We start from the raw sequence: 21427 nt of genomic DNA on the forward strand, positions 1-21427 counted from the left end.
CCCCTCCCCTGTTTGTGCTCTCTCTCTCCCAAAAATAGACATTAAAAATTTTTTAAAAAATGCAACTGGAGAGTGGAGTACCTGCATACTTGGTGAAGAATTGCATATATATGGGTAACACTCTGTGAGCACCACTGTGCCAATACACAACGCATACTTACAAAACTCGGAAAAACGTTGGACAAGATGTAAATGAAGTAAGCACACACGTGAGCAGGGGAGGGGCAGAGAGAGAGGGAGAGAGAGAGAGAATCCCAAATAGGCTCTGAGCTGTCAGCATAGAGTCCAACACAAGGCTCAATTGTGAAATAATGACCTGAGCCGAAATCAAGAATCAGATGCTTGGGGTGCCCAGGTGGCTCAGTCAGTTAAGCATCAGACACTTGATTTCAGCTCAGGTCATGATCTCACAGTTCACGAGTTCAAGCCCTGAGATGGGCTCCATGTTGATGGTGCAGAACCTGCTTGGGATTCTGTCTCCCTTTCTCCCTGCCTGTCCCCTGCTTGCTGTCTCTCTCTCTCAAAATAAATAAATGAACATTAAAAAAAAAAAAAAGGGAATCAAATTTAAAAAAAAAAAAAGAACTGGATACTTAACCGACTGAGCCACCCAGGTGCCCTGAAATGAGTATTTTTAAACATCTTCCCGTGGTAGCTTCCTACCGCCATTCACTCATATTCTTAGGCATAGTCTTTTCTTTGGGGTAAGTTTGCCATTGATGACAAAGGACTTAAATCTACTTCCCACTGCTGTTGTGATGCATCATCCCTGGGCCAACTTCTCAGGCCCAGCTGCAGTAGGTGGCATCTGGCAAACAGCTCCTTTCACAAGCAGAAGTGGGGGTTCTGCCACTGTCGTGTTTGCTGGGGGTGTGTTTTCAGTGTTCTTTTCATGCTGCAGTTTCTTAGCAGAAACCTTTTAAGATGCTTTTAATATGGACACTTTCAAACAGACACAAAAGCAGAGGGAAGAACACAGTGAACCCCTATGAAGCTCTGAAGCTCTCTCCTGGATCACGGCAGCTCATCCTGCACATTCGTCCACAGCACAACGCTATGGTCACACCTCTGAAAATCCATGAGTCAATCTCCACTACAAATCCAGACTCAGCTTCCCTAACCGTTCACTGAAGTTTTTATAACTCCCTTCACAATCTGGGATGCATCAGAATCCACTGTGGTACATTTAACTGGCGCAGCCACTCTGGAAAACAGTATGGAGGTTCCTCAAAAAATTAACAATAGAACTATCCTACGACCCAGCAATTGCACTACTAGGTATTTATCCAAAGGATACAGGAGTGATGTTTCGATGGGACACATGCACCCCAATGTTTATAGCAGCACTACTGACAACAGCCAAAGTGTGGAAAGAGCCCAAATGTCCATCTACTGATGAATGGATAAAGGTGTGGTACATATATACAATGGAATATTACTCGGTGATCAAAAATAATTAAATCTTACCACGTGCAACACCATGGATGGAACTATTATGCTAAGCGAAATTAGTCAGAGAAAGACAAATATCATATGACTTCAATCATACATGGAATTTAAGATAGAAAACACATGAACATAAAGTAGGGGAAGCAAAAATAATATAAAAACACGGAGGGGGACAAACCATAAGACTTTTTTTTAATGTTTATTTATTTTTGAGAGAGACAGAGTGTGAGTGGGGATGATTCAGAGAGAGAGGGAGACACAGAATCTGAAGCAGGCTCGAGGCTCTGAGCTGTCAGCACAGAGCCCAATGTGGAGCTCAAACTCATGCGTGGTGATATCATGACCTGAGCCGAAGTTGGACATTAACCAAGTGAGCCACCCAGGCATCCCTCCCCCTCCGTAAGAGACTCTTAAATACAGAAAACAAACTGAGGGTTGCTGGCAGGGGGGAAGGGGTAAAGGGGTGAGAGGCATTAAGGAGGACACTTGTTTGGATGAACACTGGTTATTATATGTAAGTGATGAATCACCATTCCTGAAATCAGTATTACACTATATGTTAAGTAACTTAGATGTAAATTAAAAAAACAAGAATTCATGTGCTACATTTGGATTTATGTGTTTTTGTTTTGTTTTTTAATTTCTTTGAACCCAAAACAAATGATGTTGAGTGGTGTCAAGCATCTTAGGCCAGCTATCTTGTAGTAGAGGAAGCTTTTTTAGCCACATATTCATTTTGTGGCTACTACTTAAATCCAGAACAGATCTTCCAGGTCCACTTGCGGCAGGTACATGCAGCTAATACCATGCTGCACCCACGCAGAACTGCTGGACATCAGGGCCACAGCACCGTCCGTGTGGGCGCCTCACTCTTGCTTCGGGTCCCTCTCACGTTGAGCCGCTGCCACCAGCGTTGACACACATTTTTTCTAAATTTCAGGTTTGCTCTTCGAATGCCACAGTGGAGCCATCGAGACAAGCATAGCCATGAGAGCCTACCTGGGGCCTCTCATTCTCGTGCCAGGGATGAGATGAGGGTCCCATGGCTCCCAGTTCAGAGCATGCTGTCATGCTATGCAGACTCATATCTCCCACTTTTTAATCACTAGTGTCAAGAAGACAGTGGTGTCCAGGAGTGTCTATACTGTCCTGAAGGAAAGTGCCCTCTGCTGGGGCCAGGGCAATGGGCCTTCGCCTAGGATTCGCCTCCAATGGCTCTGATTAGGGCAATGAGGAGCTACTAGATTTATCCACTGCAAGGCACATGGAGACTCTTGGGCCTGGAAATCTAAGAGCTATTTACTTGTCTCCACTCTGGTGGGAGATCTAAACTCACAAACTCTGGGAATGCAAATGTGGGACATGCTTACAGTAGGCTATTTTGGAGGACACAAGAATGGGGTGACTTCCCTAGTAGGAGCAAAGGTTGGTAGGTGAGGCCCCTCTGCTGGGGTCTCTGCATTCACCATCTCTGCTCCTTGCCCCTTACCAGCTGCTAGCCTCAGCACCTCTGCCCCGTGGGACCCTGCCTCTCTCTGGGCAAGCCAGGTGCCTGGGGCTTTTGAACACCAATACTGTCTGTGCCTTCACCAATCATTCTATGTAGAGACACAGCCGGTCACCTGCCACACAGCCACTCAGGTTGGGAACCAGGTGGGCTCTGAGTTCAATGCCCCTTCAGACTCCATAGTGAGGCGGACAGAGTGAGATGTATGGGGTCCCTTGGGACCACCATTCCTCACTTGTTCTTCTCAGAGACACCGAAGACATCCATGGTGGGACTGGGATGTGTTTGGGGAAAAAGAACAAGACCCAAGTTCAAACCAGAGGCCCAAAGAACAGTCCAAAAACGAGGCCTGACAAGGGACAGGGTAGGGGAACATAGCTCAGGGAGCAAGTGAAGAGGCCACAGCCAGGGCCTGGGAGAAACTTGCCAGTGCCAGTGCAATGGGGCAGGAGAAGAAGGCACAGGCAGGGGGCAGGACTCAGCTGCCCATAGCAGATATGCTTTCCTTTATGTTACACTGGTGTTTTCAAGCAGCTCAGCATAAAATCCGTAAAGCAACACACACACACACACACACACACACACACACACACACACAATCTATTTTTAAAAAATTTTAATGTTTATTCAGTTTTGAGAGAGTGAGACAGGGTGTGAGCAGGGGAGGGGCAGAGAGAGAGGGAGGCACAGAATCCGAAGCAGGCTCCAGGCTCTGAGCTGTCAGCACAGAGCCCAACATGAGGCTCGAGCTCACAAACCAAGATCATGACCTGAGCTGAAGTCGGATGCTTAACCAACTGAGCCACCCAGGCACCCCTCACACACAATCTATTTTAATTCCATCTCCCTGATAGCTTTCCTTCCAGTTTGGATTCTACTTCTGGATGTCTCTATCCTAGAGGCTTATCCGTCCCTCTCTGGTCCACATCAGCTATACACTCTGTACGTTCATTTTTATATCCAAACTACAGTCCTTAACTTAAGAGAAAATGGAGAAAATGGAAAATCTGGAGAAGGTTCCAGCCCCCACACGGGGCCTGAAAGAAGGGCCTTGGGGTACCTGCCCAACATCACAATGCTCCCTGCAATCCAGGGCCCTCCCCTCTCCATGAGCCCTGCACCAGGCACTCATACAGGCCAGGCACTGCTGGGGAGAGGATGGGGAGCCCCCAGCGATACCCCCTAGTCGGGATGATGCCTCCACCCCAATTTCAAACCGAGCAACTCTTCTGAAAGACCAGGAAGACTTACCCTTGAACGCTACCTCCCAGCGGCCTTCTAAGGAGCGGTTCCGGCTGGTGATGACATACTGGTAGCCAACCCACAACCTGCAGGAGGGCAGAAAGGCAGGAGATCTCAGCACAGCAGGGAAACAGCCATGGATTGTGTGTGAGTGTGGGCATCTTACAGTTATACTGACCTTTAAAATACCAAGCTTCTGGGGTGTCCGGGTGGCTCAGTGGTTAAGCGTCGGACATTGGCTCAGGTCATGATCTCACGGTTTGTGAGTTCCAGCCCTGCATCAGGCTCTCTGCTGTCATTGCAGAGCCTGCTTCAGATCCTTTGTCCCCCTCTCTCTGCCCCTCCCCAACTCGTTTTCATTCTCTCTCTCTCTCTCAAAATAAGTAAACTTAAAAAAAACCTGAGCTTCTAAAGCATTAATGATTTTTTAAAATTTTGAAGCTTAATTTTAATAAAATGCATTAAAATTCTAAACAATAAATTCACAGGTCAGAAAAAGCTGTATCTTGGGTAACTCCTGCCAAGACTAATCTTATTGGCTGATCGAGTAAAGTTCTTACATTCTGAGCAAGACCAATCTTATTCTTGGTGTATATACAGCCTCATGAATACAACTCTGTGAATAACCTAAAACCACAGAACAGTACATTCTAAAGGGGTGAATTTTATAGTATGTGAATTACATCTCAATAAAACACAAGCCCACGTGAGTCTACACTGCAGTGTTGGGTAAAACCATGCTCGTGGTCTCCTGCTTGGTCTCTGCTCAGAGCCAGCTCCCCATAGACCTGCAGCCCGCTCCTGAGCATGCACATCACAGCACTGAGAAGGCCGTGCACATGGACCTGGATGACTGCCACAACCACCCACCGAGTGTGTGCCTCTCACCCCAGCCTTCCAGCCACAGTCCTGGGGATGCCTATCAGCAAGCCCAATGCCACCGTGGGAGCCCTGGCTTGATACCACTCTTGTCCCTTCAGCCTACTGCCATGCATACACCTGCCCTGGGGAGATGGGGAGTTCTCTACCCAGTGGGCTGAGCCTTCTCACTTCTCCATGGACTCACAATCATCCTGTGATCTAGAAGTTATTTTTTCTCACTGTGTAGTTGTAGAAGGAAAATGGCAAGGTCTCATGATTTGTCACGGTGTGTAATGGTGGGGGCCAAACCTAGGCAGGGTCTTGAAATGAAGGCTCACTCTCCACCTGCCATGGTCATCGTGCTCCTACGGCAGTGTGGCATCCCTGGGAGGGAGCACTGGCTGTCTGGTGACCCCTACAATCCATTCCCTGACCCCCAGCAGCACGGAAGGGGCAGTATGACACCAACTCCAGAGGAAGAACACCACAGTCCTTGGCACACACTTGCCCTCCAGCAAAACCCTTAAACTCTGGGCCTGGGAAATGCTGGCAGTTGGCTACAATTTCCACACTTTCTGCAGTGTCACAGAGCCTTGGGGACAAGAGCCAGGCTCTGGAGCTAGACGGCCTGGGCTGGAACCCGGGCACACCCCAGCTAATGGGTACCCGCAGTCAGGTGTGCACCCACCCTGGGCCTGTCTTCTCACCCACTGGCCTCCTATGGTTTCTGGGAAGACTGAACAAGTACACCCATGGAAGCACTGAGCATAGGGCCTGACAGAGCCCACTTTCTCGGATCCTTCCAAGATCCCTACCCACTTGCATGCCCCTCAGGCCAGGCCCATGAAGTCCATCAAACAGCTCCTCCTGACACCGCTGCAGCTGAACCCGTGGATAGGAGCCAACGAACGGGGCTGGCCCGAGGTGACATAATGTGGTAGCCCATCCCTGCACCTCTGACAGCTCCCAGCATCACCCTGATGCCTGCTCTAAACCCCGGATCTCTATGTGTTTCCAGTGGGTGGAAACTCTTCCCCAAAGTGCCGGCTGCCAGCAAAGCTGAGGAGTGGAATGGGCGGCCAGAAACCATGTCCTTGGTGGGTATCTGGCTTGCTGGGTGGAGGCTTGACCTCAGGCCCTGGGTCCCACCTCAGGACTCACTTGTGCTGGTCCTGCCAAGCGAAGCTCCGCTCTGGCTGGTCCCATTCCTGGGCCAGGACGAAGCGCAGCTCCTGGTCAGTGGAGAAGGTGGCGAGGGAGCCGTTCACGCGCTGGCAGGTCTGCGCGGCATCCCAGTAGTTCTCTCCACTCAGGTAGACCCGGTAGCAGCTGGCCGTGCCTTCATAGTGGTGCCATCCTGTCGGGCACTTCCCTAGGAAACATGAAGGGCGGGAGGGGAGTTGTCCCCTAAATTAGGATCCTCCTCTGAAATGCAAATAGACATGCTGCATCTGAGCAAAGGTCAGAAATCATCCCAGAAAAAAACACAGAGAAACTGAGGCTCAAGAGGTAACCTCTGCCTGTAAGACCACATATGCTGTGAAATGTAAGTTTCTCTAAGACCCAGATGCAGCCTGATGCACAAGTACATTCAGGGACTCATCTCATTTCTGTAAGGCCTTTGATTTACTTGGCAGTAAAGACTGGCTGCTGAATGCAGTTTGGTAAAGTGGATTTCATTCTCAGATGAAGTCTGGTTGACAAGACGGCAGATCTCTCCAGGCCAGCTCACTGCAAGGCCTGGCAGGAACCAGCAGAAAAGCTCCTGGCCCACACCACCCTCACTGACCCAACACACAGCTCTGGCCACTCCACCAGCAAGCACACTGCTTCCTGAGCCCACTCCTCAGCTCTCCTTTTCTCTTCACGTGGGTACCGGCCAGCACTCCCCTAAAACACAAGTTCACAGGGTCAGAGCTAGAAATGCCACTGAAATAATGGGACCTATATAGAACTTATAGAAGGCTCTATAACCTTCAAATGCTGGAGTACCCACCTCCTAAGTGCACACTGATGAAGAATAATACTTTTTAACAAAGCCAGTTGTTGGGGCACCTGGATGCCTCAGCTGGTTAAGCGTTCAACTCTTGATTTTGGCTCAGGTCATGGTCTGTGGGTCGTGAGTTCGAGCCCCATGTCAGGCTCTGTACTGATACTGCAGAGCCTGCTTGGGACTCTCTCTGCCCTTCCCTGTCTCTCTCTTTAAGTAAATAAACAAACAAACAAAAACAACAATGAAGCCAGTTGTTAACAAAATGCAACTTTTTGATGCATCTACATCCTGTGGAACTAGTAAAACTTGTGAAAGATAGATGTTCATGTTTTTATTACTTAAGAGCGTGTATGTGTGTGTAACTTATTAACAAAGGTACAGAGATTACAACAGAGGAAATGGCAGTGCTGGCCTGTAGCCAAGGAGGCATGCCACAGCATTGCTGCGATGCAGAGAGGGGGACAGCGCCACCTGCCCACTGGGGAGGGCCTGCTCACATACGGAGAAGCATGCAGGAGGACTCTTCACTGTAGACCAGGAGCCAACCCTGAGAGTTATCCCTGCTTGGAAGGTAAACAGTGTGCACAGCATATGTCTGCTGTGTGGCATGGGCTTGAGGGGCAGGAAGATCACCAGCAGTTCCTAAGCCCCAACATGTGATGTGTTCCACCTGTCACACTCCCTCCAAGTGGGCTAGAGGTGGAAACACTGAGGTGTGCACAGGTCAAGCACCTCGGCTGGTGAGCAGTAGGGCAGGCTTCCACTCTAGCTTCTCACCCACCGCCACCTTGGGATGGGTCCAGGAAAAAAACCCCTGGGGACAGAAGTCGGTGGCTGGGAGCAATGGATGGAGGGAACATTACTTTTTACTGGCTCATCTTTTTTTAATCATTTGAAATTTGTGGAATTATTATCTCGATAGAAGGAAGTATTCCTGTTCAAAAGAAAACAGGTAAGCAATGAAAAGGGCGAGCATGAGACAGAGTCAGGGTTCTACAGGGCTGAATCCTGGCACTGCTCCCGTTGGCTGTGTGATCTTGGATAGGCTGACCTCTCAGAGCCTCGGTTTCTTCACTTGCCAAGCTTTGCCCAACGTCCCTTCAACCACGAGAACCTTGCAGTTCACAGCTATTAAGGACCAACGCCGGGCACACTATCAGGGCTTATGGGATGGCTGGCCCCTGCCCCTAGCCCATTCAGTCTCTGTCAGACAGAACCAAGGCACCACACGGGGGCTGGGCTCTGAGATGCTCCCCAGCGCTGAGTGTCTGTGGGAAGGGTATTAACATGGCCAACTGCAGTGGACACATCACATGTCAGTTCCTCCTGTCCTGGCGTGTCGTACCTACACATATCATCATGCCTATTTAGAAGGGGGGTTTCGGTGTGGTTTTTCTTTCATCCTTCTTTAATCTTGTAATGCTCCTTTAAAATCTTAACGTTACAGGAAGTTCACTAAATAACTAGTCTCTTCCAAAATGGTTTAACAACAGAGGTAGGGTCTTCCCACCCCATCAGCTGGACTTCATCTCTCGGAGCCTGTTTCTCCATCTACCAAAGGGCAGGCGTAGTCCAACCCCAAAAAGCAGCTGGCTTGTGGAAACAAGCAGCCTGGTTCCAGAGCCTGGGTTTGCGTCATGGCCTCACCCCTCAGGGGCTGGGTCACCATATAGCCTCACTCATCAAAGGAGGTTGATGCCCGCTGATCGCCCTGAAGGGTCATTTTAGGAGGCACACCCCTCATCCAGGCAAGTGGCCCTAGGACAGCCAGGGGCTGCAAGGGGCCATGCTGGACAGTAAGGCTTAGGTCCCAGACAGGGCAGGTCTGCAACTTACTGCTGAAGCGCACGGGCTGCGCCACATTCACCGCATGGAAATGCTTGGGGTCGTTGCCTCGGGCCCGGCCTGGCCGCGGATCCACAGCCTCCTTCCCATGGTAAGGACGCGACTCTCCAGTCACTTCTGAAAGCAAGAAGAGAAATGGGCTGTACACACTGCTCATGCAGCAGCGGGGCACACAGTCTCAAGTGGCTCTCTGTGGCCAGTGCCAAGATAAAGCCCAGCGTAGCCCGCCTACTCAGGGCTGGGAAAACCAGGTTGGAGGTGGGAGGTAGCACGTATTCCAGTTATTCACTTGTTCTTTAAAAATCCGAAACCTTGTTGCTCAGGCCCAGTGGGTCACATGCACTTCTTACTGAAACTATTCTTTTTGTTATTACTAATATGAAATGAAATCTCTCCTTCATTGCATTTTCTAACAGGCAACTGTTAGCACAGCACAGGGTTAGTCAATCCTCCTGAAAATCCCTCAGCAGCTCCAGTTCATGGCAGGCAGGCGGGGAGGAGAGGTCTCTCCAGAGCCCAGGCTTCCCCTTCCACTCCAATGGCCTGGGAGCCTCTCCTTAGTATGAAGATGGAAACACTGTGTGATACCCTCCTTTGCATTATTTGCACTGGGCCTGAGCAGCAAGGTTTCATAGATTTTATAGGCGTCTGTGCACCTGCCTGCTGGTGCCTCTCACGGCCTCAAGGCCAGGGCCTTCTGATATTCCTGCCTGGCTCCTGGCCACCTGGCACAGGCCCTCATGTGCAGCTGGAAGTATGAACAGGAAGCTGAGGATGAGGAATAATTCTAGTTTTATGGACCACGGTCTACTAGCAATTCACATATCGGTGCTTCCACAGTCTCTCTGGGGAGGGTGGGGTCTCCCATCCAGAGAGTACCACTCTCCCCCCTCTTCAAGGTGAGGGGTGATGCAGAGACATGAAGCTATGTACCCGAGGCACAGAACGGGAAAGTCAGAGGCAACATCTCACCTGGGCCACATTCCTCTCCACTCTGCCCGCATGGGGGCATCTTGGTGCACAGTGAGGACACCTAGTGCAAGGTCAGGACAGATAGTGTCGAACTTGGGTCTGCATGGTTGCATGCAGAAGGAGGCCTGCTCTGCTTCCAGACAGCCTGAGGCAGAGGATGTGGGGGACCTGGGCATGGCGTGCAGGTGGCCTTCTGCAAACCCACCTTCCCTGACTCCATGGTGCCCCACTTGACTGAAGCTCCTCCAGCTATCTGATTTTGCTCATGTCACAGATCCTGATGTTATTTTCATAAATAAACTGTATTTTTTCTCATTATAAAATAACACGTGAAATACTTAAGAAATGCGAAGTTTGAAAAGCGAAAATATATAACCTGTTACTATGCTAAGGTCTGCTGCCCTTCCAGTCTTTTCTTTTTACATAAATCCCTAAAAATATTGGGATCACATCACTCCATCTTATGATTTGCCTTGTAAGCTTAAGACTATAAATAGATTTCCATATTCCTAAAAGTGCTTAAGAACATCACCTTTAATGGCTGCACAGTATTTTGTGAATGGATTTAATTATAATCCCCTAATGGTTCGAAGTTCAGGTTGTTTGCATTTTTTCATTACCCTACAAAAGGCTCCACAGAACAACCTGTTTACAAGTCTCTGTGTGTGTGCTCCTCCTTATTTCCTTCTGAGACCCTGGGTAAGTCACAAGCCCTAGCAGTTCTGGTTCCTTCCCCACTAAATATTCAATACAAGTATTTCCCTTCCCAGGCATGTGATGGGGATCAGGAGCCATCAGATTACAAATCTCTCTCAATAAATGTGCTACCAATGTCTGAGATAAGTTCAACGCAAGGCAAGGCCGTAAAGCAGAAACACAGTCAAGGCCCCTGGTGCAACCTCACTGCCAACACAATGACCTCATTGCTGCCATCCATGTGCTGCAGCTGCTCTCTTCAGGGCGACACTGGCTCTCCAGGACTGGAGTGGCCCATCCACATCCTGAGCACTATCACTCCCAGCAGGAGACTGGCAGCTCTGACAGAGGGCAGTGCTACAACAGGCATCCCCTGACTCCCTGGGAGGCAGGCACAAGAGTGGGGAGAACCACACTGGGCTTCTGGGGGATGGTGGACTGGAGATAAGGACAGAGGGAAACAGAAGGGCTTCCCAGCAGAGGGCACAGCCTGGGCAAAGGCCAAAGGCGGACACGTTTAGGACAAGCTTGAGGACAAGTGTGGGTGTGGTGAGTGCATGTTTCCCTACACCTGAAATGCACGTCTCCCTCTGTCTGCCCCGACAAGCAAGACCTGCGATTCCACTTTGTGTCTTGGCCTCTGCCCAAGACCAAGCACAGCAGCACCCAGTACAGGACAGACCAAAATGCTCACAGAAAGACACATGAATCTGGGGCACAGGGTGGGGAGAGAAAGAAAGGGTAAGAGTGCGCTGCTGGGGCCTGGATGCTGGCTGACAGCAGAGGGGGTATGGGGAAACAGGCAAAACACTTAGGGAAGTCCCCAGAAAGCCAAGTGGTGATGGGGGGAGCCACTTTGCACTGAACAGGCTTCTCCTGCTTGCTCAGGTGGCAATTCTGAGCCCTTCTCTTTTCTATTATTTCTCTTCACAGTCAATCACCCACAGCCATGCCCTCATCACTCAGTTGTTCAGTGCCACTAGGGGAACCCACCAGCGTGGACAAGGGACTTCCCAGTGTCCTGGGGGCCAAGAGAAGCAAGAAATGGGTGCAGCTGGGGAGGAGACAGCTCACTGGAGTCACATCCTCATAGACCCCTTAGGATGACCTCTAACAACACAGATTTCCTTCTGCAAACCACAGACAGCGTTTCTTCTTAGGACCAGTTGGCAGGTGTGAGCTGATGTATGTGCAGTCAGCCCCAAGAACTGCTTTCAGATGCAGACAACACAAAGCAACTTTCCCTCTCCCTTCCTCTCCTCTTCGATCTCCTAGGGCACTCTCCTAGGCATGGGGAATCCAGCAGTGAGCAAAACAGTGGATGATCCTGTCCCCATTTACAGAGAGGTCACACACTCTGCCCGCCTTCTCTTCCATCCAGCAATTGGCCGTGGGTATACTTACGTCCTGTGACTGGAAATGGAAGAGTCTGAGTGTGTACCCCAGCCTCCAGTCCCCAGCCCAGCCTGCGATCTTGAAAAGGGTACTCTCTGCACCACAAGCTGCCATCTGTGTTCTGCTCTCTTCAGGTGTCCTTGCTAAGACTTCAGAACAGCTCAGGCCACCAAAGACAGAATGGGAGTGCATGGAAGGAGACGTGAAGCAAGGAGAAGCCAACATGGTTGACCCGGTACTAAAAAAGCTGAGGGAAAGGGAAATGTCTTACAGATGGGAAAGTATACTCAGAAGTGTTATGAGACTTGCTTCACAGCAGAAGTAAAAAACAGAGGGGAAATGTGAGCCCTCTTCTTCCTCCATGTCCACAGGACCTGAGCTTCCTCCCACCTCACAACCCAGCCACCGGCCACTAGAGGCCTGTCTCTGCCCATCTTCCCAAGCAGCACAGTCCTATGTGCCCTGGGGGCTCAGGAAAGCCCCCTCTTGCTCCCCTGGGCATGCTAAGTTTCCTGCTTTCCCAGCAAAAGCCTCAAAGGGAGAGCTCAGGGGGCCACAGGAGAGCCGCGAGTCCAACAGGGAAACTGAGTCAGGGCAAACAGTGGCAATGCTTGCTTCCCAACGTTTGTTATTTGTAAATAGAGGACAAAATGTGAGTGATTCTGTGTTTCTAGGAACACATAACTTGTTCAAATGTGGCATTAGGGTCCAGACGAGCTTGTAACCTCTCCAAATAAAGGGTTAGACAGACCAGAGCTTCTTTAGTGTCCAGGTGGACATTCCAAGGCATGTCATTTTCCTTTATACCAAAACATGGTAAAAAAAAAAAAAAAATCAGATATAGGTAAGTCAAGTAACACTTGCTTACCAAAAGAGGATTTCTAACATCAGAGAGCCTGAAAATATAAAATTTTGAATGGTATTTCCATTATGTCATATACTCTTTATATTTCTTTTCCTTCCCAGCCAGGGTCACAGAGCTTATTAATAATCTTCCTGAGGTAAAGGTTTGCCAGTGGGCAAGCCCCAGGACCACCATCTTTGTCTCCATTCTATCAAGGTTTTGAGACCTATGCTTTTGAAATACCAAACAAGGGGCGCCTGGATGGCTCAGCTGGTTATGCCTCCAACATTGGCTCAGGAGATGATTTTGTGATTTGTGGGTTTGAGCCCCACATCGGGCTCTGTGCTGACAGCTCAGAGCCTGGAGCCTGCGATTCTGTGTCTCCCTCTTTCTCTGCCCCTCCCCCACTTGTACTCTGTCTCTCTCAAAAATAAACAAACATTAAAAAAATTTTTTTTAATTTTTGAATACCAAATGAGGACTTATGTTTTCTCATTTTATACCCATGTGGACAATATATAACTCAACACAGAGAATAACTGCAAAATACAGCCCTGTCAGTTCCAAGTTCAAAATCTCCCTCCCCCATTTTCAAGAGTCCACAAATGTCTCAGGCACAACTTCACAGAAAAATATGCCTTACCTTCCATTAAGGATGGTGACAGAAGCTGAAGCCATCAGACAGTCCTATGACACACTCAAGATGTGGCTGTGGGTCTCAACTGCCAGCACAGAGATGGCAGAAGCAGAATGACCTGGTAGGAATCCTCACCTCAGGTCTTAATTCTTATGTCTGTCTATCACAAGATATGCCTCCCCTCCTCCCAGTCCCCTGCTCCTAATCCCATTTCCTAAAGACATCTCCTTTACTTGTTTCTTCTGATATTTATGTCCATATTTTTTTTTAATATATATATTTTAACATTTATTTATTTTTGAGACAGAGAGAGACACAGCACGAACGGGGGAGGGGCAGAGAGAGAGGGAGACACAGAATCGGAAGCAGGCTCCAGGCTCTGAGCCATCAGCCCAGAGCCCGACGCGGGGCTCGAACTCGTGGACCGTGAGATCGTGACGTGAGCTGAAGTCAGACGCTTAACCGACTGAGCCACCCAGGTGCCCCAATGTGTCCATATTTTTAATAATAGGTATACCCAGCTATTTCCAGTTTTATCAATTTTGAATGTTGTCCATTGACTTAATATTAGGACAGGTACAGGTTTAGCTCATATACACTCTTACCCACCTCCCCAACAGAGTAAAATTTAATTCCATAATTAAAGTTAGTGGAATAATGGAAGTATTCTTCACCCGTGAGCCAAAAAGCATACAAGGTATTTCATTTCTCTATAACTTCCTTTTTGTCTTGGAGTTAATATTTGCATTTATTTTAGTTTAGTTTAGTTTGAGAGAGAGTGCGAGTGCATGCGCAAGCAGGGAGGGTCAGAAGGAGAGGAAGAGAGGAAATCTTAAGCAGGCTCCATGCCCAGTGCGGAGCCAGACTTGGGACTCAATCTCACAACTGTGAAATCATGACCTGCACCAAAGTCAAGAGTAGACATTTAACTTACTGAACCACCCAGGTGCCCTATCTGCATTAATTTTCAAATTTGCTTAGGTTTTGGCATATCTGTTGCTATTCTTTCCAGTTGCTATAGCAAATAACAAAGGCTAGCAGTAAAAAATTTAAACACTTAAAACATCACATCAGAATCTCCTGGTTCCACTGTTCCCTGGGAAGCCCCTCCTCTACTCCCTACTGTCTATCACTAGTCTGAATGGGCTGCTCTATGGGCTGGGGCATGGTTGTGATCCTAGGGGTCCATATGCTGTCCTCCTGTACTGGACCCTCTTTCCTGACCCCCTGGTCACCTTTTTTTCTACTTTACCCTCTCCTTTTACAAGACATATCTTCCTAAGAAAGGGCAGGGCAACTTTTCTGAATCTTTCCATATCTGAAAATGTCTTTATTCCATTCTCATGCATGATCGGTTCCTCTGGATGTAAAACTCCCAGGTTCATAACATTTTTGAAGCTTCTAGAGATATCCAACTACATGAACATATTCATTCACCTCTAGTCTACCCTGAAACTCATTAAAACAACAGTAATGGAATTTTTAAAAAGGCATAGTCACAAGGACAAACAGAAAAGAAGATGGTAAAGTTGTAAAAACTGGAAAAGAGAAGTAATAATTAGCTGAAGAAGGTGACCATACATTGTAATTTGCCTGGGGATGATCTCAATTTGTGCCTGTTGTCCAAGGATCCTATCCAGTTTATTAGCATTTGTCAGTCTCAAAACTTTTTGTTGTTGTTGTTGTTTTGGTTTTTTTAGAAGCAAATCACTCAACTTATTTGAGCCCAGAAAGCTAACTTCTAGGCCAATAGGTGGGCAAGTAGAAAAGTAAGGCATCTATAATATCATATGTCAACTATACTTCAATTAAAATTTTTTTTTAAAAAGAACAAAAAGTTAGGAATTTGGCAATACTTAGCAAAACTACATACACACTGACCCTCTGACCCAACAAGCCTATATTTAAGACTTAATGTGGGGGCGCCTGGGTGGCGCAGTCGGTTAAGCGTCCGACTTCAGCCAGGTCACGATCTCGCGGTCCATGAGTTCGAGCCCCGCATCAGGCTCTGGGCTGATGGCTCGGAGCCTGGAGCCTGTTTCCGATTCTGTGTCTCCCTCTCTCTCTGCCCCTCCCCCGTTCATGCTCTGTCTCTCTCTGTCCCAAAAAAATGAATAAACGTTGAAAAAAAAAAAAAAAAAAAAAAGACTTAATGTGAAGATATACTTTCAACAATTTGAAAGGGGGGGGGAGACATATGTACAAGGTTATTTATTGTGGCATCACATTTATTTAGTCATAGACTAACAAGAACAATCTGGTGACGACGATGTAGGAGGTTAAATAAAGTATGGTACGTCTCTAAGATGGAGTGCAGTACAACTATAAAGAAGAATGAAAAAGATCTTTATGAATTAATATAGTGACTTTATGGGTATTTTGTTAAATTAAAAAAGAGGGGTGCCTGGGTGGTTCAGTTGATTGTGTCCAACTTCAGTTCAGGTCTCAATCTCACAGTTTGTGAGCTCAAGCCCCCGCATCAAGCTGTCTCCTGTCAGCGAGGAGCCAGCTTTGGATCTTCTGTTGCCCACTCTCTCTGCCTCTGCCCCCCTCTAAAATAAATTAACATTAAAAAATATTTAATCAGCCAGAGAAAGACAAAAATCTTATGACTTCATTCATATGAGGAATTTAAGATACAAAACAGATGAATATAAGGGAAGGGAAGCAAAAATAATATAAAAACAGGGAGGGGGACAAAACATAAAAGACTCTTAAATATAGAGAACAAACACAGGGTTGCTGGAGGGGATATGGGAGGGGGAATGGTCTAAATGGGCAAGGGGCATTAAGGAATCTACTCCTGAAATCACTGTTGCACTAACTAACTTGGATGTAAATTAAACAATACATAAATATGAAGGACTGAAAAATAAAATTTAAAAAATAGAAAATATTATAAAACAAAAAAACACACCATTGAGAGTACACACAGTAAGATATTTTATGTAAGAAAGGCAAAGAAAAAGAAGAGGAAATAAAGTATACATATATTTGCTTATTTTTGTAAAACAAAACAAAAGCAAACTCAAGAAAGGTAAGCTAGAAACGAATGGAATTACTTACCTGTAGGATGTGAGTGGGAACAACAGGGCAAAGGGAAAAGGAAAGAGAATTTTTTTTAACGTATGTATGTATATATGTATGTATGTATTTTTATAGGCTTTATGCCGAACATGGAGCTTGAACTCATAACCCCAAGATCGAGAGTCACATGCTCTACCGACTGAGCCAGCCAGGTGCCCCTATTGAGAACTTACAAATATATGTTTATATATAGTTATGACTTCTGAATCTTGTTTATGTTTTACATATTCTAAAAATAAATCAGTTACACAACCTTGTGACTATACTAAAAAACATGAAATTGTATACTTTAAAGAGGTGAATTTTATGGGACATGAATTATATCTCAATACAAAAAAATAAAAAACAAATTAAATCAACAAGATGAGGAGGCAAAGTTCTACAACTGAATATAAACAGGATGAAATATTAACATCATCACCCAGAGGAAAAAAAAAGAATGAATACTAGTGACTTTGACTTGAGAACTGACTATACCCCATCAGTGGGAAACAAACTAATAACATAAAGAACTATAAAGAAATCCTGGAATTTACTTAGTAAATTAGTAGGTGTGTTCTTGGTAGTGGTATAGGAGTAGTAATTCCAAAACTACAAATATTTTAGGACTGGCCAAATGGATAGTGTTGGGAACCAAGGTTCTTACCATGGGAGAAAGGAAATAAAAAACATGAGATGGGAGGAGGAAAGGAAGAACTTTAGTATAGACTAGAATTGGAAGTGTCGGTAAATATGAGCTTATTGTTTAACAAAAGGTTCCCTAGCTTCATCCACTGAAAGAAGTGCCTAGAAGCTATAATGCCCAGATAACGATGAGCACAGCTAACACTCAGATCTTGGTTTCTAAACACCATTCCTCACTGAAAGGAACAGGGCTCTTTAGAGAAATGCTTGAGTCCAGGTCTGGGACAGGAAAGCTACAAGATGAACCTGGAACATTTTATAGTGCCAGGAAACAGGAAAGATCTTTATAAAATAATTTATTAAGTGGAGTACGTATAGAATTACAAAATCACCTGATTCAGGTAAGAACCATCGATATAAGCTAAAACAACTGAGTGTATGATGGTTGGACAACACTTAGAATACCACTCGGCAGATTACTCATTACTTATTCATAGATTACTTTTCATTACAAAAGGGGGGAAGAACATTTACTGTAGTGAAATTTGGCAAACATTAGCTTAATCAAGTGATCAAACTTAACATCACCAATAATAGGACAAACTGACCTCATGTGCCCTGATGGGTCACTTTACAACTTGCTTAAAAAAAAAAGTCTCACCTGAATCTAATAATGAGAAAACAGACAAGTCCATACTGATGGACATTCTATAAAACAACTGGTTTGGACTCTTCAAATAAGTCAATGCCATGTTGAGATCAATAATAATACTTTATTTATTTATTTATTTATTTTTTCAATATATGAAGTTTACTGTCAAATTGGTTTCCATACAACACCCAGTGCTCATCCCAAAAGGTGAATAATATTTTTTTTAAAGGCTAGGGACACTTCATGATTAACAGATAAAGATGGCAAGAAATAACGATATGTAACCTTTGAATAAATCCTGCATTTAAAAGAAAAAGAAACTGTAAAAGGTATTTTAGGGGACAACTGAAAAACTTCAATATTAACTGTATATAAGATAATAGTATTGTAAAGTTTCTTGCATGTGAAAAGTGTATTGTGTTATGGGATCGTTCTCATTCTCAGAAGACAGATACATTTTAGGGGTAAAATGTCATGATGTCACTAATACACTCTCAAAAGAGTTCAGAAAAAAACGTGTGGAGAAAACAACTGTAGCAAATGGCTATGGGTTGGTGAATGCAGGTAAAGGCAATATGAGCATTCACTGTATTACTCATGCACCTTTTCTATAGACCTGAAATTTCTCATATTAAAAGTCAGAGGAAGAAGGCAGCTGACACACCCAGATCTCATCACTGATACTTGGTGTGCTCAGGTAACCCTGTCCCTCCCTCACCCCAGCAGCAGATGGTTGATTTATGGATGAAAAAGTCAAACAGGTGGTCTCTTGGTAAAGTCAGGGTTCTGTACTTATAGATAGGGAGGACAGACTCCTAGCCCCTCTTCCTTCACTAAGCTCCCAGAACCCCAGCCTCCAGGCAGATTGGAACATTTCGCTATGGAAAAATCTAGCCAGCCCAAGATAGAGGTCCCAAAGGGGAGGAGACCCCCAATGAAACAGTCCAGCCAGTCCACTGTCCAGATGGGCCCAAGAACACAGAACTTTCAGTCTCTCTGCCACACACAGTAGACAGGCAAGGACCACCAACCCCTGAGGAGAGCCCTCAAATTAAAGTCAGACACCAAACTGTAGAGGAAACAACATAGAAGAAATTCATATGGAATGGTTAAACAAAAATATGCCATTAACGTACTCAAAATGAGAAAATATATTGTATCCATAAAACAAGAATGGGATGTATTAATTTTGTTTTTTGAAATGTTTATTTTTGAGAGAGTGAGCTAGCTAGTGGGACAGAGGATCTGAAGCAGCTCCATGCTGACAGGAGACAGCCTGATGCAGGTCTCGAACTCACGAACTATGAGATAATGACCTAAGCCAAAGTCAGACGCTTAATCGACTGAGCCACCCAAGGGCCCCTGGGATGCTATTAAAAAGGAACATATCTACAACATTAACCCCCCAACCAAAGAAAAAGCTCTTCTAGAAATGCAAACATGATGGCAAAAATGAAAACCTGTTAAAAGATGTGGTGCAAGTAGAAGCTTCCTAAGTAAAACAAAAAGACAAAGAGACAGAAAATTGGAGACTGAAAAAACTGAAGATAAGTCCGTGAGCTCCAATTTCCAAAAACAGTTCTAGAAAGAGTAGATAAATGGAAGAGAAAAAAAACTAGTGTTTTCTTTCCCTAAAGAGACAGGAGTTTCTAAAATGAAAACACCTCAGTGGCCAGCACAATGTACCAAAAGATACTCAAAATTTCCAAGAAAAAAAAAAAACAAAACAGGTTTGGTTCAAAGAACCAGAATTATGGCCATCAGCAACGTTGAAAGCTTGTAAAAATGGAAGATCTTCCAAATTGTAAGGGAAACTTACTTGTTTAAGTAGGCTCCACACCCAGTGTGGAGCCCAATGCGGTGCTTGAACTCACAACCCTGTCTGAGATCAATACCTAAGCTGAGATCAAGAGTCAGAGGCTTAACTGACTGAGTCACCCAGGGGCCCTGGGAAAGTTATTTTTAGCTAGTAATTCTAAATCCAGGGAAATCTACCATGTATGAGGGTAAAATAAAGGCATTTCCAGACAGGCAAGCAAGGAATCAAAACCTTTTTGTCCTCTGTGTTCCTTTTCTGTAGAAGTTTTTAAAGGCACTACATTACTTAAATGAGGGAATAAACCAAAACAGGAAACCAAAAAACAGGATCTAACATAAGAGACAGGCAGACAGACATGAGGGAGAAATCTACGGATTCTCCCATGCTGATGGTGAAGAGAAGACCCAAGAGAACAGCTGGGAAAGTGGGCAGCAGGCCCTGCCAGCACTAAGCCAGACAGGTGAAGACAGGGGGCTCCAGGAGAGAAGGTTCCAAAATCACTCCAGCAAAATGTGATAGAGCTACAACTCAGGGGAAATTAGGACAGAGATTTGTTCTGCTAAGGACTTTTTTTAATGTAAATGTATAGCTACTTTGGGAAACAATTTGGCCATTTCTTAAAAAGTTAAACATAAATTTAAAATATGACCCAGAAATCCCACCTCTATCTATGTATTTGTCCAAAGGAAATGAAAGCGTATGTCCCCTCAAAAACTTACACACTGATGTTCACAGCACCTTTATTCACAAAGTGATAACAACTCCAAAGCCCATCAAATCGTGAATGGATGAACAAAATGTAGCATTACCCACAGAATGGAAAATTTGGTAAGGAAAAGGAACTACTGACACAGGCTGCAAATGGATAAACCTCAAAAACATAATGCCAAGTGGAAGAAGCTAGAACACAAATGGTATGATTCACCTTATAGGACATGTCCAGAAAAGCAAGTCTATAAGACAGAAAATACATCATTGGTTGCCTGGGACTTGGGGAGGGAACAAAGAGTAACTATAGACGGACATGGAGATCTTTTGGGGGCGATGGAAATGTTCTAAAATTCACTGTGGTAATAGTTACAGAACTCTGTAAATTTTACAAAAAAAAATGGTTAACTTGTACGCTTTTATTTTTTATTATTTTGAGAGAGAGACAAAGAAAGAAAGAAAGAGCACGCGAGCGCACATGCATACATGCGCACAGCCAGGGGAGGGGCAGAAAGAAGGAGAGATAATCCCAAGCAGGCTCCACACCATCAGTGTGGAGGCAGACGCTGGGATCTAACTCATAAACTGTGAGATCATGACCTGAGCCGAGATCAAGAGTCAGACCCCTAATCGACTGAGACACCCAGGCGCCTTGACTTGAATGCTTTTAAAAGTGATGAATTTTGGGGTGTTTGGGCAGTGCATTCAGTTAAGCAGCTGACTCTTGATTTCGGCTCAGGTCATGATCTCGCAGTTTGTGGGTTTGAGCCCCACGTCGGGCTCTGTGCTTATGGCGCAGAGCCTGTTTGGGATTCTCTCTGCCACTTTCTTTCTCTCTCTCTTGCTCTCCCTATCAAAAAAAAAAAAAAAAAAAAGAAAAAGACTTTAAAAGTGATGAATTTTATGGTACATAGGTTTTATCAGTAAAAATGTTTAAAAAATCTGAAAAAGACATATAAAACATTTTTTTAAGTATAAACGTTTTTAAATTTATTTAAAAAAATTTAATGTTTATTTTTGAGAGAGAGAGAGAGTCGGGTAAAGGCAGAGAGAGACGGGGACAGAGGATCGGAAGCAGGCTCTGTGTTGACAGCAG

At 45.5% G+C, this 21427-nt stretch overlaps 1 protein-coding gene across 7 annotated transcripts in view; it reads right to left on the reverse strand.

Annotated features, from left to right (window-relative positions):
* DGCR2 (DiGeorge syndrome critical region gene 2) overlaps positions 1 to 21427 on the reverse strand; it is a 100620-nt gene that overhangs the window by 28782 nt on the left and 50411 nt on the right. For 4 of the 7 annotated variants that reach the window (XM_040465078.1, XM_040465074.1, XM_040465079.1 and 1 more), the window contains 3 exons: positions 8889 to 9014; positions 6221 to 6440; positions 4208 to 4284 (listed from right to left, as the gene is read on the reverse strand). In XM_040465078.1, coding sequence (XP_040321012.1) covers positions 4208 to 4284; positions 6221 to 6440; positions 8889 to 9014 — 423 coding nt within the window. The remainder of the gene's footprint in view (positions 1 to 4207; positions 4285 to 6220; positions 6441 to 8888; positions 9015 to 21427) is intronic. The other 3 variants (XM_040465075.1, XM_040465080.1, XM_040465077.1) reach the window with 1 other exon arrangement.

This window comes from Herpailurus yagouaroundi, unplaced genomic scaffold (assembly GCF_014898765.1).
Source record: "Herpailurus yagouaroundi ecotype Mexico unplaced genomic scaffold, PumYag 545, whole genome shotgun sequence".
Classification (NCBI taxonomy): domain Eukaryota; kingdom Metazoa; phylum Chordata; class Mammalia; order Carnivora; family Felidae; genus Herpailurus; species Herpailurus yagouaroundi.